The sequence below is a fragment of the Heptranchias perlo genome, chromosome 11, assembly GCF_035084215.1.
Source record: "Heptranchias perlo isolate sHepPer1 chromosome 11, sHepPer1.hap1, whole genome shotgun sequence".
In the NCBI taxonomy this organism is placed as follows: domain Eukaryota; kingdom Metazoa; phylum Chordata; class Chondrichthyes; order Hexanchiformes; family Hexanchidae; genus Heptranchias; species Heptranchias perlo.
The window spans coordinates 799,247-812,755 of NC_090335.1; the positions used below are offsets into that span (position 1 = coordinate 799,247).

Consider the following 13,509-nt stretch of genomic DNA (forward strand, 5'->3'; position numbering starts at 1 on the left):
TTCGTACTAGAAAGGCTGGCTGTATTTAAGTAGATAGGTCACCCGGTCCGGATGGGATGCATCCTAGGTTGCTGAGGGAAGTAAGGGTGGAAATTGCGGAGGTACTGGCCATAATCTTCCAAACATCCTTAGATATGGGGGTGGTGCCAGAGGACTGGAGAATTGTAAAATGGGTGTAAGGATAAACCCAGCAACTACAGGCCAATCAGTTTAATCTCGGTGGTGGGGAAACTTCTGGAAACAATAATCCGGGACAGAATTAACATTCACTTGGACAAGTGTGGATTAATAAAGGAAAGCCAGCACGGATTTGTTAAAGGCAAATCGTGTTTAACTAACTTGATTGAGTTTTTTGATGAGGTAACAGAGAGGGTCGATGAGGGCAATGCGGTTGATGTGGTGTATATGGACTTTCAAAAGGCTTTTGATAAAGTGACACATAATAGGCTTGTCAGCAAAGTTGAATCCCATGGAATAAAAGGGGCAGTGGCAGCATGAATAGGAAATTGTCTCAGTGACAGGAAACAGAGAGTAGTGGTGAACGGTTGTTTTTCGGACTGGAGGGAGGTGTACAGTGGTGTTCCCCAGGGGTCGGTGCTGGGACCACTGCTTTTCTTGATATATATTAATGACTTGGACTTGGGTGTACAGGGCACAATTTCAAAATTTGCAGATGACAGAAAATGTAGTGAACAGTGAGGAGGATAGTGATATAGAATCATCGAAATTTATGGTGCAGAAGGAGGCCATTCAGCCCATCGTGACCGTGCTGGCCAAAAAGAGCCACCCAGCCTAATCCCACTTTCCAGCACTTGGTCCCTATCCCTGTAGGTTACGGCACTTCAGGTGCACATCCAGGTACTTTTTAAATGAGTTGAGGGTTTCTGCCTCTACCACCCTCTCAGGCAGTGAGTTCCAGACCCCCACCACCCTCTGGGGAAAAAAAATTCTCCTCAGCTCCCCTCTACTTTCCACCAATTACTTTAAATCTATGCCCTCTGGTCACTGACCCCTCTGCTAAGGGAAATAAGTCCTTCCTATCCACTCTATCTAGTCCCCTCATAATTTTGTACACCTCAATTAAATCTCCCCTCAGCCTCCTCTGCTCCAACGAAAACAACCCCAGCCTATCCAATCTTTTCTAATAGATAAAATTCTCCAGTCCTGGCAACATCCTTGTAAATCTCCTCTGCACCCTCTCTCGTGCAATTGCATCTTTCCTGTAATGTGGTGACCAGAACTGTACACAGTCCTCAAGTTGTGACCTAACCAATGTTTTATACAGTTCTAGCATAACCTCCCTGTTTTTATATTCTATGCCTCGGCTAATAAAGGAAAGTATCCCGTATGCTTTTTTAACCATCTTATCTACCTGTCCTGCTACCTTCAGGGATCTGTGGACATGCACTCCAAGGTCCCTCACTTCCTCTACACCTCTCAGTATCCTCCCATTTATTGTGTACTCCCTTGCCTTGTTTGCCCTCCCCAAATGCATTACCTCACACGTCTCTGGATTGAATTCCATTTGTCACTTTTCTGCCCACCTGACCAGTCCATTGATATCTTCCTGCAGTCTACAGCTTTCCTCCTCACTATCAACCACATGGCCAATTTTTGTATCATCTGCAAACTTCTCAATCATGCCCCCCACAGTCAAGTCTAAATCATTAATATATACCACAAGAAGCAAGGGACCCAGTACTGAGCCCTGCGAAACCCCACTGGAAACAGCCTTCCAGTCACAAAAACACCCGTCGACCATTCCCCTTTGCTTCCTGCCACTGAGTCAATTTTGGATCCAACTTGCCACTTTCCATTGGATCCTATGGGCTTTTACTTTACTGACCAGTCTGCCATGTGGGGCCTTGTCAAAAAACTAGCTAGTAGACGTCAAGAGGATATAGACAGGCTGGTGGGATGGGCAGACACGTGGCAGATGAAATTTAACGCAGAAAAGTGTGAAGTGATATATTTTGGCAGGAAGAACGAGGAGAGGCATTATAAACTAAAGGGTACAACTCTAAAAGGGGTACAAGAACAGAGAGATCTGAGGTATATGTGCACAAATCTTTGGCAGGACACGTTGAGAAAGTGGTTAAAACGGCATATGGGATCCTGGGCTTTATAAATAGAGGCATAGAGTACAAAAGCAAGGAAGTTATGATGAACCTTTATAAAACACTGGTTCGGCCACAGCTGGAGTGTTGTGTCCAATTTTTAAAAATTCATTCATGAGATGTGGGCGTCACTGGCAAGGACAGCCTTTATTGCCCATCCCTAACTGCCCTTGAGAAGGTGGTGGTGAGCTGCCTTCCAGGCACCGCACTTGTGAAGAATGTGAAGGCCTTAGAGAAGGTGCAGAAAAGATTTACTAGAATGGTTCCAGGGATGAGGGACTTCAGTTATGTGGATAGACTGGAGAAGCTGGGGTTGTTCTCCTCAGAGCAGAGGAGGTTAAGAGGAGATGATAAGGCAATTGAAGTGTTTAAAATCAGGAATCATTCAGATAAAGTAAATAAAGTGAAACTGTTCCCATTGGTGGAAGGGTCAAGAACCAGAGGACATAGATTTAAGGTGATCGGCAAAAGAACCAAAGGTGACATGAGGGAAATCTTTTTTACCCAGCGAGTGGTTATGATCTGGAATGCACTGCCCGAGGGGGTGGTGGAGGCAGATTCAATCATGGGCTTCAAAAGGGAACTGGATAAATACTTGAAGGTAAAAAAAAAATTGCAGTGCTACAGGGGAAGATGAGGGGTTTGGGATTAATTGGATAGCTCGTACATGGGTTCAAAGGATCAAATGGCCTCCTTCTGTGCTGTAACCATTCCATGTTTCTATGATTCTATGATTCTACACACTGTCCCATCAAAAACACACAGGGCAGGCACAGCACGGGTTAGATACAGAGTAAAGCTCCCTCTACACTGTCCCATCAAACACTCCCAGGGCAGGCACAGCACGGGTTAGATACAGAGTAAAGCTCCCTCTACACTGTCCCATCAAACACACACAGGGCAGGCACAGTACGGGTTAGATACAGAGATGACGGGGTGAGCAGTGAGACTGATTGTATCTGTTGCAGATGGAAAGAGTTCGAGTACGATGGAGAGTCAGTCTCTGAGATTGAAGGGACAGATGCGATTCATGCCGGAATGGGAATCCATCATCTTCCTAGGAACACCAGTGTAAGATATGGTGTGATAGAGGGCGGTGTTATTGAGGGCAGTGTGATAGAGGGCGGGGAGACGGAGGGCGGGGAGACGGAGGGCGGGGAGACGGAGGGCGGGGAGACGGAGGGCGGTGTGACGGAGGGCGGGGAGACGGAGGGCGGGGAGACGGAGGGCGGGGAGACGGAGGGCGGTGTGACGGAGGGCGGGGAGACGGAGGGCGGGGAGACGGAGGGCGGGGAGACGGAGGGCGGTGTGACGGAGGGCGGTGTGACGGAGGGCGGGGAGACGGAGGGCGGTGTGACGGAGGGCGGTGTGACGGAGGGCAGTGTGACGGAGGGCGGTGTGACGGAGGGTGGGGGCTAGAGGGCGGGGTGATACGTAGCAGTAAGATATAGTGCGGTGAGATACTGGGCGGCGAGATACAAGGCGGTGAGATATGCAGCGATGCGATACAGGGCGGTGAGATACTGGGCGGTGAGATACAGGGCGGTGAGATACAGGGCGGTGAGATACTGGGCGGTGAGATACAGGGCGGTGAGATACTGGGCGGTGAGATACAAGGCGGTGAGATACAGGGCGGTGAGATACAGGGCGGTGAGATACAAGGCGGTGAGATACAGGGCGGTGAGATACAGGGCGGTGAGATACAAGGCGGTGAGATACAGGGCGGTGAGATACAAGGCGGTGAGATACTGGGCGGTGAGATACAGGGCGGTGAGATACAGGGCGGTGAGATACAAGGCGGTGAGATACAGGGCGGTGAGATACAAGGCGGTGAGATACAGGGCGGTGAGATACTGGGCGGTAAGATACTGGGCGGTGAGATACAGGGCGGTGAGATACAGGGCGGTTAGATACAGGGCGGTGAGATACTGGGCGGTGAGATACAGGGCGGTGAGATACAAGGCGGTGAGATACAGGGCGGTGAGATACGCGGCGATACGATACAGGGCGGTGAGATACAGGGCGGCGAGATACAGAGCGGTGAGATACTCGGCGGTGAGATACAGGGCGGTGCGATACGCGGCGATACGATACAGGGCGGTGAGATACTCGGCGGTGAGATACAGGGCGGTGAGATACAGGGCGGTGAGATACAGGGCGGTGAGATACGCGGCAGTGAGATACAGGGCGGTGAGATACAGGGCGGTGAGATACAGGGCGGTGAGATACAGAGCGGTGAGATACAGGGCGGTGAGATACGCGGCGGTGAGATACAGGGCGGTGAGATACAGGGCGGTGCGATACAGGGCGGTGAGATACAGGGCGGTGCGATACAGGGCGGTGAGATACAGGGCGGTGCGATACAGGGCGGTGAGATACAGGGCGGTGAGATACGCGGCGGTGAGATACAGGGCGGTGCGATACAGGGCGGTGCGATACAGGGCGGTGAGATACAGGGCGGTGCGATACAGGGCGGTGCGATACAGGGCGGTGAGATACAGGGCGGTGAGATACTGGGCGGTGAGATACAGGGCGGTGAGATACTGGGCGGTGAGATACAGGGCGGTGAGATACAGGGCGGTGAGATATGCAGCGATGCAATACAGGGCGGTGAGATACTGGGCGGTGAGATACAGGGCGGTGAGATACAGGGCGGTGAGATACAAGGCGGTGAGATACAGGGCGGTGAGATACAGGGCGGTGAGATACAGGGCGGTGAGATACTGGGCGGTGAGATACTGGGCGGTGAGATACAAGGCGGTGAGATACAAGGCGGTGAGATACAGGGCGGTGAGATACGCGGCGATACGATACAGGGCGGTGAGATACAGGGCGGCGAGATACTCGGCGGTGAGATACAGGGCGGTGCGATACGCGGCGATACGATACAGGGCGGTGAGATACTCGGCGGTGAGATACAGGGCGGTGAGATACAGGGCGGTGAGATACGCGGCGGTGAGATACAGGGCGGTGAGATACAGGGCGGTGAGATACATGGCGGTGAGATACAGAGCGGTGAGATACAGGGCGGTGAGATACGCGGCGGTGAGATACAGGGCGGTGAGATACAGGGCGGTGCGATACAGGGCGGTGAGATACAGGGCGGTGCGATACAGGGCGGTGAGATACAGGGCGGTGCGATACAGGGCGGTGAGATACAGGGCGGTGAGATACGCGGCGGTGAGATACAGGGCGGTGCGATACAGGGCGGTGCGATACAGGGCGGTGCGATACAGGGCGGTGAGATACAGGGCGGTGAGATACGCGGCGGTGAGATACAGGACGGTGAGATACAGGGCGGTGAGATACAGGACGGTGAGATACAGGACAGTGAGATACGCGGCGGTGAGATACAGGGCGGTGAGATACAGGACTGTGAGATACAGGGCGGTGAGATACAGGACAGTGAGATACGCGGCGGTGAGATACAGGACGGTGAGATACAGGGCGGTGAGATACAGAGCGGTGAGATACAGGACGGTGAGATGCAGGGCGGTGAGATACAGGACAGTGAGATACGCGGCGGTGAGATACAGGGCGGTGAGATACAGGGCGGTGAGATACAGGACGGTGAGATACAGGACAGTGAGATACGCGGCGGTGAGATACAGGGCGGTGAGATACAGGGCGGTGAGATACAGGGCGGTGAGATACAGGGCGGTGAGATACGCGGCGGTGAGATACAGGGCGGTGCGATACAGGGCGGTGAGATACAGGGCGGTGAGATACGCGGCGGTGAGATACAGGACGGTGAGATACAGGGCGGTGAGATACAGGACGGTGAGATACAGGACAGTGAGATACGCGGCGGTGAGATACAGGGCGGTGAGATACAGGACGGTGAGATACAGGGCGGTGAGATACAGGACAGTGAGATACAGGGCGGTGAGATACAGGACAGTGAGATACGCGGCGGTGAGATACAGGGCGGTGAGATACAGGACGGTGAGATACAGGACAGTGAGATACGCGGCGGTGAGATACAGGGCGGTGAGATACAGGACTGTGAGATACGCGGCGGTGAGATACAGGGCGGTGAGATACAGGACGGTGAGATACAGGGCGGTGAGATACAGAGCGGTGAGATACAGGACGGTGAGATACAGGGCGGTGAGATACAGGACAGTGAGATACTGGGCGGTGAGATACAGGGCGGTGAGATACAGGGCGGTGAGATACAGGACGGTGAGATACAGGACAGTGAGATACGCGGCGGTGAGATACAGGGCGGTGAGATACAGGGCGGTGAGATACAGGGCGGTGAGATACGCGGCGGTGAGATACAGGGCGGTGCGATACAGGGCGGTGAGATACAGGGCGGTGAGATACGCGGCGGTGAGGTACAGGACGGTGAGATACAGGGCGGTGAGATACAGGACGGTGAGATACAGGACAGTGAGATACGCGGCGGTGAGATACAGGGCGGTGAGATACAGGACGGTGAGATACAGGGCGGTGAGATACAGGGCGGTGCGATACAGGACGGTGAGATACAGAGCGGTGAGATACAGGACGGTGAGATACAGGGCGGTGCGATACAGGACGGTGAGATACAGGGCGGTGAGATACAGAGCGGTGAGATACAGGACGGTGAGATACAGGGCGGTGAGATACAGGACGGTGAGATACAGGGCGGTGAGATACAGGGCGGTGCGATACAGGACAGTGAGATACAGAGCGGTGAGATACAGGGCGGTGAGATACAGGGCGGTGAGATACAGGACGGTGCGATACAGGACGGTGAGATACAGAGCGGTGAGATACAGGACGGTGAGATACAGGGCGGTGAGATACAGGACAGTGAGATACGCGGCGGTGAGATACAGGGCGGTGAGATACAGGGCGGTGAGATACAGGACGGGGGGCTGTGGTTATGGGGAGGGGGTGACGGGTGGGCGGTGAGGGTCTGCGGTTACGGTGAAGTACGGTGCGGTGACAGTAATGACTCTGGGCTCGATGTTGCAGGATGGAGAGTCTGCGAGTCATGTTTAAGACGGGTTTGTACATCAATGACCTGAGTATGCACGACTCCAGCCGTGATCTGGTTCTAGCCGGAACCCAGCAGTCCGAGGAACTGAAACATGCTCTTATACAGGTGGGGACTGAGTGGGGGCTGTGTGTGTGTGTGAGGGGGTGTGAGGGGGTGTGTGAGGGTGGGGGTGTGTGTGTGAGGGGGTGTGTGAGGGGGTGTGTGTGTGTGAGGGGGTGTGTGAGGGTGGGGGTGTGAGGGGGTGTGTGAGGGTGGGGGTGTGTGTGTGAGGGTGTGTGTGAGGGTGAGTGTGAGGGTGTGTGTGTGAGGGTGTGTGTGTGAGGGTGAGTATGAGGGTGTGTGTGAGGGTGTGTGTGAGGGTGAGTGTTTATGGTGTGTGTGAGGGTGTGTGTGAGGGTGTGTGTTTATGGTGTGTGTGAGGGTGAGTGTGAGGGTGTGTGTGAGGGTGTGTGTGAGGGTGAGTGTGAAGGTGTGTGTGAGGGTGAGTGTGAGGGTGTGTGTGAGGGTGAGTGTGAGGGTGTGTGTGAGGGTGAGTGTGAGGGTGTGTGTTTATGGTGTGTGTGAGGGTGTGTGTGAGGGTGTGTGTTTATGGTGTGTGTGAGGGTGAGTGTGAGGGTGTGTGTGAGGGTGTGTGTGAGGGTGAGTGTGAGGGTGTGTGTGAGAGTGTGTGTGAGGGTGTGTGTGAGGGTGAGTGTGAGGGTGTGTGTGAGGGTGAGTGTGAGGGTGTGTGTGAGGGTGAGTGTGAGGGTGTGTGTGAGGGTGTGTGTGAGGGTGAGTGTGAGGGTGTGTGTTTATGGTGTGTGTGAGTGTGTGTGTGAGGGTGTGTGTTTATGGTGTGTGTGAGGGTGTGTGTTTATGGTGTGTGTGAGGGTGTGTGTGAGGGTGAGTGTGAGGGTGTGTGTTTATGGTGTGTGTGAGGGTGTGTGTGAGGGTGTGTGTTTATGGTGCGTGTGAGGGTGAGTGTGAGGGTGTGTGTTTATGGTGTGTGTGAGGGTGTGTGTGAGGGTAAGTGTGAGGGTGTGTGTGAGGGTGTGTGTGAGGGTGAGTGTGAGGGTGTGTGTGAGGGTGAGTGTGAGGGTGTGTGTGAGGGTGAGTGTGAGGGTGTGTGTGAGGGTGAGTGTGAGGGTGTGTGTGAGGGTGAGTGTGAGGGTGTGTATGAGGGTGTGTGTGAGGGTGTGTGTGAGGGTGAGTGTGAGGGTGTGTGTGAGGGTGTGTATGAGGGTGAGTGTGAGGGTGTGTGTGAGGGTGTGTATGAGGGTGTGTGTGAGGGTGAGTGTGAGGGTGTGTGTGAGGGTGTGTGTGAGGGTGAGTGTGAGGGTGTGTGTTTATGGTGTGTGTGAGTGTGTGTGTGAGGGTGTGTGTTTATGGTGTGTGTGAGGGTGTGTGTTTATGGTGTGTGTGAGGGTGTGTGTGAGGGTGAGTGTGAGGGTGTGTGTTTATGGTGTGTGTGAGGGTGTGTGTGAGGGTGTGTGTTTATGGTGCGTGTGAGGGTGAGTGTGAGGGTGTGTGTTTATGGTGTGTGTGAGGGTGTGTGTGAGGGTAAGTGTGAGGGTGTGTGTGAGGGTGTGTGTGAGGGTGAGTGTGAGGGTGTGTGTGAGGGTGAGTGTGAGGGTGTGTGTGAGGGTGAGTGTGAGGGTGTGTGTGAGGGTGAGTGTGAGGGTGTGTATGAGGGTGTGTGTGAGGGTGTGTGTGAGGGTGAGTGTGAGGGTGTGTGTGAGGGTGTGTATGAGGGTGAGTGTGAGGGTGTGTGTGAGGGTGTGTATGAGGGTGTGTGTGAGGGTGAGTGTGAGGGTGTGTGTGAGGGTGTGTGTTAGGGTGTGTGTGAGGGTGTGTGTGAGGGTGTGTGTGAGGGTGTGTATGAGGGTGTGTGTGAGGGTGTGTGTGAGGGTGAGTGTGAGGGTGTGTGTGAGGGTGTGTATGAGGGTGAGTGTGAGGGTGTGTGTGAGGGTGTGTGTTAGGGTGAGTGTGTATGTACCTTTTGTCCTGTACGGGGACTCTCTTGTTTCAACTTCTCTTTTTCATTTTAGGAAAAGAAAAAATCCACCAAACTGGAAGAGACGATGAAGATGTTGGATTACGAGATGAAGAAGACGGACGAGCTCCTGTACCGGATGATTCCAAAACCCGTCGCAAAGAGTCTCCGGAAAGGAGTGCCTTCAGTCAACACCTGTGAGGTCGGTCTCAGTTACCAGGATCACCCCACAAAACACACACCATCCAGATGTTTTAGAATTTAACATCCATCGCCCAACACTCAGCTCGGCCCTGACACAATCCATTACTGCCCATCACTGACCGCCCGTACCCAAAAACTGACCGCCCGTACCCAAAAACTGACCGCCCGTACCCCATCACTGACCGCCCGTACCCAAAAACTGACCGCCCGTACCCAAAAACTGACCGCCCGTACCCAAAAACTGACCGCCCATAGCCAAAAACTGACCGCCCGTACCCTAACACTGACCGCCCGTACTCTAACACTGACCGCCCGTACTCTAACACTGACCGCCCGTACCCCAACACTGATCACCTGTACCCCAACACTGACTGCCCGTACCCCAACACTGATCACCTGTACCCCATCACTGACCGCCCGTACCCCAACACTGACCGCCCGTACCCCATCACTGACCGTCCGTACCCCAACACTGACCTCCCGTACCCCAACACTGACCGCCCGTACCCCAACACTGATCACCTGTACCCCAACACTGATCACCTGTACCCCAACACTGACCGCCCGTACCCCAACACTGATCACCTGTACCCCATCACTGACCGTCCGTACCCCGACACTGACCGCCCGTACCCCAACACTGATCACCTGTACCCCAACACTGACCGCCCGTACCCCAACACTGATCACCTGTACCCCATCACTGACCGTCGGTACCCCAACACTGACCGCCCGTACCCCAACACTGATCACCTGTACCCCAACACTGACCGCCCGTACCCCAACACTGATCGCCCGTACCCCGACACTGACCGCCCGTACCCCAAAATTGGTGGCCCGTACCCCAACACTGACCACCCGTACCCCAACACTGACCGTCCGTACCCCAACACTGATCGACCGTACCCCAACACTGATCGCCCGTATCCCAACACTGACCGCCCGTACCCCAACTCTGATCGCCCGTACCCCGACACTGATCGCCCGTACTCCGACACTGATCGCCCGTAACCCAACACTGACCGCCCGTACCCCAACATTGGCCTTGGAGGGAGTGCAGCGTAGGTTTACTAGAATGATACCCGGACTTCAAGGGTTAAGTTACGAGGAGAGATTACACAAATTGGGGTTGTATTCTCTGGAGTTTCGAAGGTTAAGGGGTGATCTGATCGAAGTTTATAAGATATTAAGGGGAACAGATAGGGTGGATAGAGAGAAACTATTTCCGCTGGTTGGGGATTCTAGGAGTAGGGGGCACAGTCTAAAAATTAGAGCCAGACCCTTCAGGAGCGAGATTAGAAAACATTTCTACACACAAAGGGTGGTAGAAGTTTGGAACTCTCTTCCGCAAACAGCAATTGATACGAGCTCAATTGCTAAATTTAAATCTGCGATAGATAGCTTTTTGGCAACCAAAGGTATTAAGGGATATGGGCCAAAGGCAGGTATATGGAGCTAGATCACAGATCAGCCATGATCTTATCAAATGGCGGAGCAGGCACGAGGGGCTGAATGGCCTACTCCTGTTCCTATGTTCCGAACTCTGATCACCCGTACCCCAACACTGATCGCCCGTACCCAAACTCAATCGCCCGTACCCCAACACAGATCGCTCGTACCCCAAAATTGCTGGCCTGTACTGCAAAACTGCTCGTCCGTACCCCAACACTGCTTGCCCGTACCCAAACTCTGATCGCCTGTACCCCAATACTGCTCACCCGTACCCCAAAATTGGTGGCCCGTACTGCAAAACTGCTCGCCCGTACCCAACACTGATCGCCCATACCCAAACTCTGATCACCCGTTTGCCAATACTGATCGATCGTACCCCAACACTGACCGCCCGTACCCCAACACTGACCTCCCGTACCCCAACACTGACCTCCCGTACCCCAACACTGACCTCCCGTACCCCAACACTGACCACCCGTACCCCAACTCTGTCCGTCCGTACCCCAACACTGATCACCTGTACCCCATCACTGACCGTCCGTACCCCGACACTGACCGCCCGTACCCCAACACTGATCACCTGTACCCCAACACTGACCGCCCGTACCCCAACACTGATCACCTGTACCCCATCACTGACCGTCGGTACCCCAACACTGACCGCCCGTACCCCAACACTGATCACCTGTACCCCAACACTGACCGCCCGTACCCCAACACTGATCGCCCGTACCCCGACACTGACCGCCCGTACCCCAAAATTGGTGGCCCGTACCCCAACACTGACCACCCGTACCCCAACACTGACCGTCCGTACCCCAACACTGATCGACCGTACCCCAACACTGACCACCCGTACCCCAACACTGACCGTCCGTACCCCAACACTGATCGACCGTACCCCAACACTGATCGCCCGTACCCCAACACTGACCGCCCGTACCCCAACTCTGATCGCCCGTACCCCGACACTGATCGCCCGTACTCCGACACTGATCGCCCGTAACCCAACACTGACCGCCCGTACCCCAACATTGGCATTGGAGGGAGTGCAGCGTAGGTTTACTAGAATGATACCCGGACTTCAAGGGTTAAGTTACGAGGAGAGATTACACAAATTGGGGTTGTATTCTCTGGAGTTTCGAAGGTTAAGGGGTGATCTGATCGAAGTTTATAAGATATTAAGGGGAACAGATAGGGTGGATAGAGAGAAACTATTTCCGCTGGTTGGGGATTCTAGGAGTAGGGGGCACAGTCTAAAAATTAGAGCCAGACCCTTCAGGAGCGAGATTAGAAAACATTTCTACACACAAAGGGTGGTAGAAGTTTGGAACTCTCTTCCGCAAACAGCAATTGATACGAGCTCAATTGCTAAATTTAAATCTGCGATAGATAGCTTTTTGGCAACCAAAGGTATTAAGGGATATGGGCCAAAGGCAGGTATATGGAGCTAGATCACAGATCAGCCATGATCTTATCAAATGGCGGAGCAGGCACGAGGGGCTGAATGGCCTACTCCTGTTCCTATGTTCCGAACTCTGATCACCCGTACCCCAACACTGATCGCCCGTACCCAAACTCAATCGCCCGTACCCCAACACAGATCGCTCGTACCCCAAAATTGCTGGCCTGTACTGCAAAACTGCTCGTCCGTACCCCAACACTGCTTGCCCGTACCCAAACTCTGATCGCCTGTACCCCAATACTGCTCACCCGTACCCCAAAATTGGTGGCCCGTACTGCAAAACTGCTCGCCCGTACCCAACACTGATCGCCCATACCCAAACTCTGATCACCCGTTTGCCAATACTGATCGATCGTACCCCAACACTGACCGCCCGTACCCCAACACTGACCTCCCGTACCCCAACACTGACCTCCCGTACCCCAACACTGACCTCCCGTACCCCAACACTGACCACCCGTACCCCAACTCTGTCCGTCCGTACCCCAACACTGATCACCTGTACCCCATCACTGACCGTCCGTACCCCGACACTGACCGCCCGTACCCCAACACTGATCACCTGTACCCCAACACTGACCGCCCGTACCCCAACACTGATCACCTGTACCCCATCACTGACCGTCGGTACCCCAACACTGACCGCCCGTACCCCAACACTGATCACCTGTACCCCAACACTGACCGCCCGTACCCCAACACTGATCGCCCGTACCCCGACACTGACCGCCCGTACCCCAAAATTGGTGGCCCGTACCCCAACACTGACCACCCGTACCCCAACACTGACCGTCCGTACCCCAACACTGATCGACCGTACCCCAACACTGATCGCCCGTACCCCAACACTGACCGCCCGTACCCCAACTCTGATCGCCCGTACCCCGACACTGATCGCCCGTACTCCGACACTGATCGCCCGTAACCCAACACTGACCGCCCGTACCCCAACATTGGCATTGGAGGGAGTGCAGCGTAGGTTTACTAGAATGATACCCGGACTTCAAGGGTTAAGTTACGAGGAGAGATTACACAAATTGGGGTTGTATTCTCTGGAGTTTCGAAGGTTAAGGGGTGATCTGATCGAAGTTTATAAGATATTAAGGGGAACAGATAGGGTGGATAGAGAGAAACTATTTCCGCTGGTTGGGGATTCTAGGAGTAGGGGGCACAGTCTAAAAATTAGAGCCAGACCCTTCAGGAGCGAGATTAGAAAACATTTCTACACACAAAGGGTGGTAGAAGTTTGGAACTCTCTTCCGCAAACAGCAATTGATACGAGCTCAATTGCTAAATTTAAATCTGCGAT

At 54.0% G+C, this 13,509-nt stretch overlaps 1 protein-coding gene across 1 annotated transcript in view; it reads left to right on the forward strand.

The window, feature by feature from the left end:
* The window catches only part of LOC137327529 (soluble guanylate cyclase 88E-like), a 127,693-nt gene that overhangs the window by 75,085 nt on the left and 39,099 nt on the right, over positions 1–13,509 (forward strand). The window contains exons 5-7 of the mRNA XM_067993430.1: positions 3,086–3,188; positions 7,083–7,212; positions 9,135–9,281. Of these exons, the coding sequence (XP_067849531.1) occupies positions 3,086–3,188; positions 7,083–7,212; positions 9,135–9,281 (380 nt within the window). The remainder of the gene's footprint in view (positions 1–3,085; positions 3,189–7,082; positions 7,213–9,134; positions 9,282–13,509) is intronic.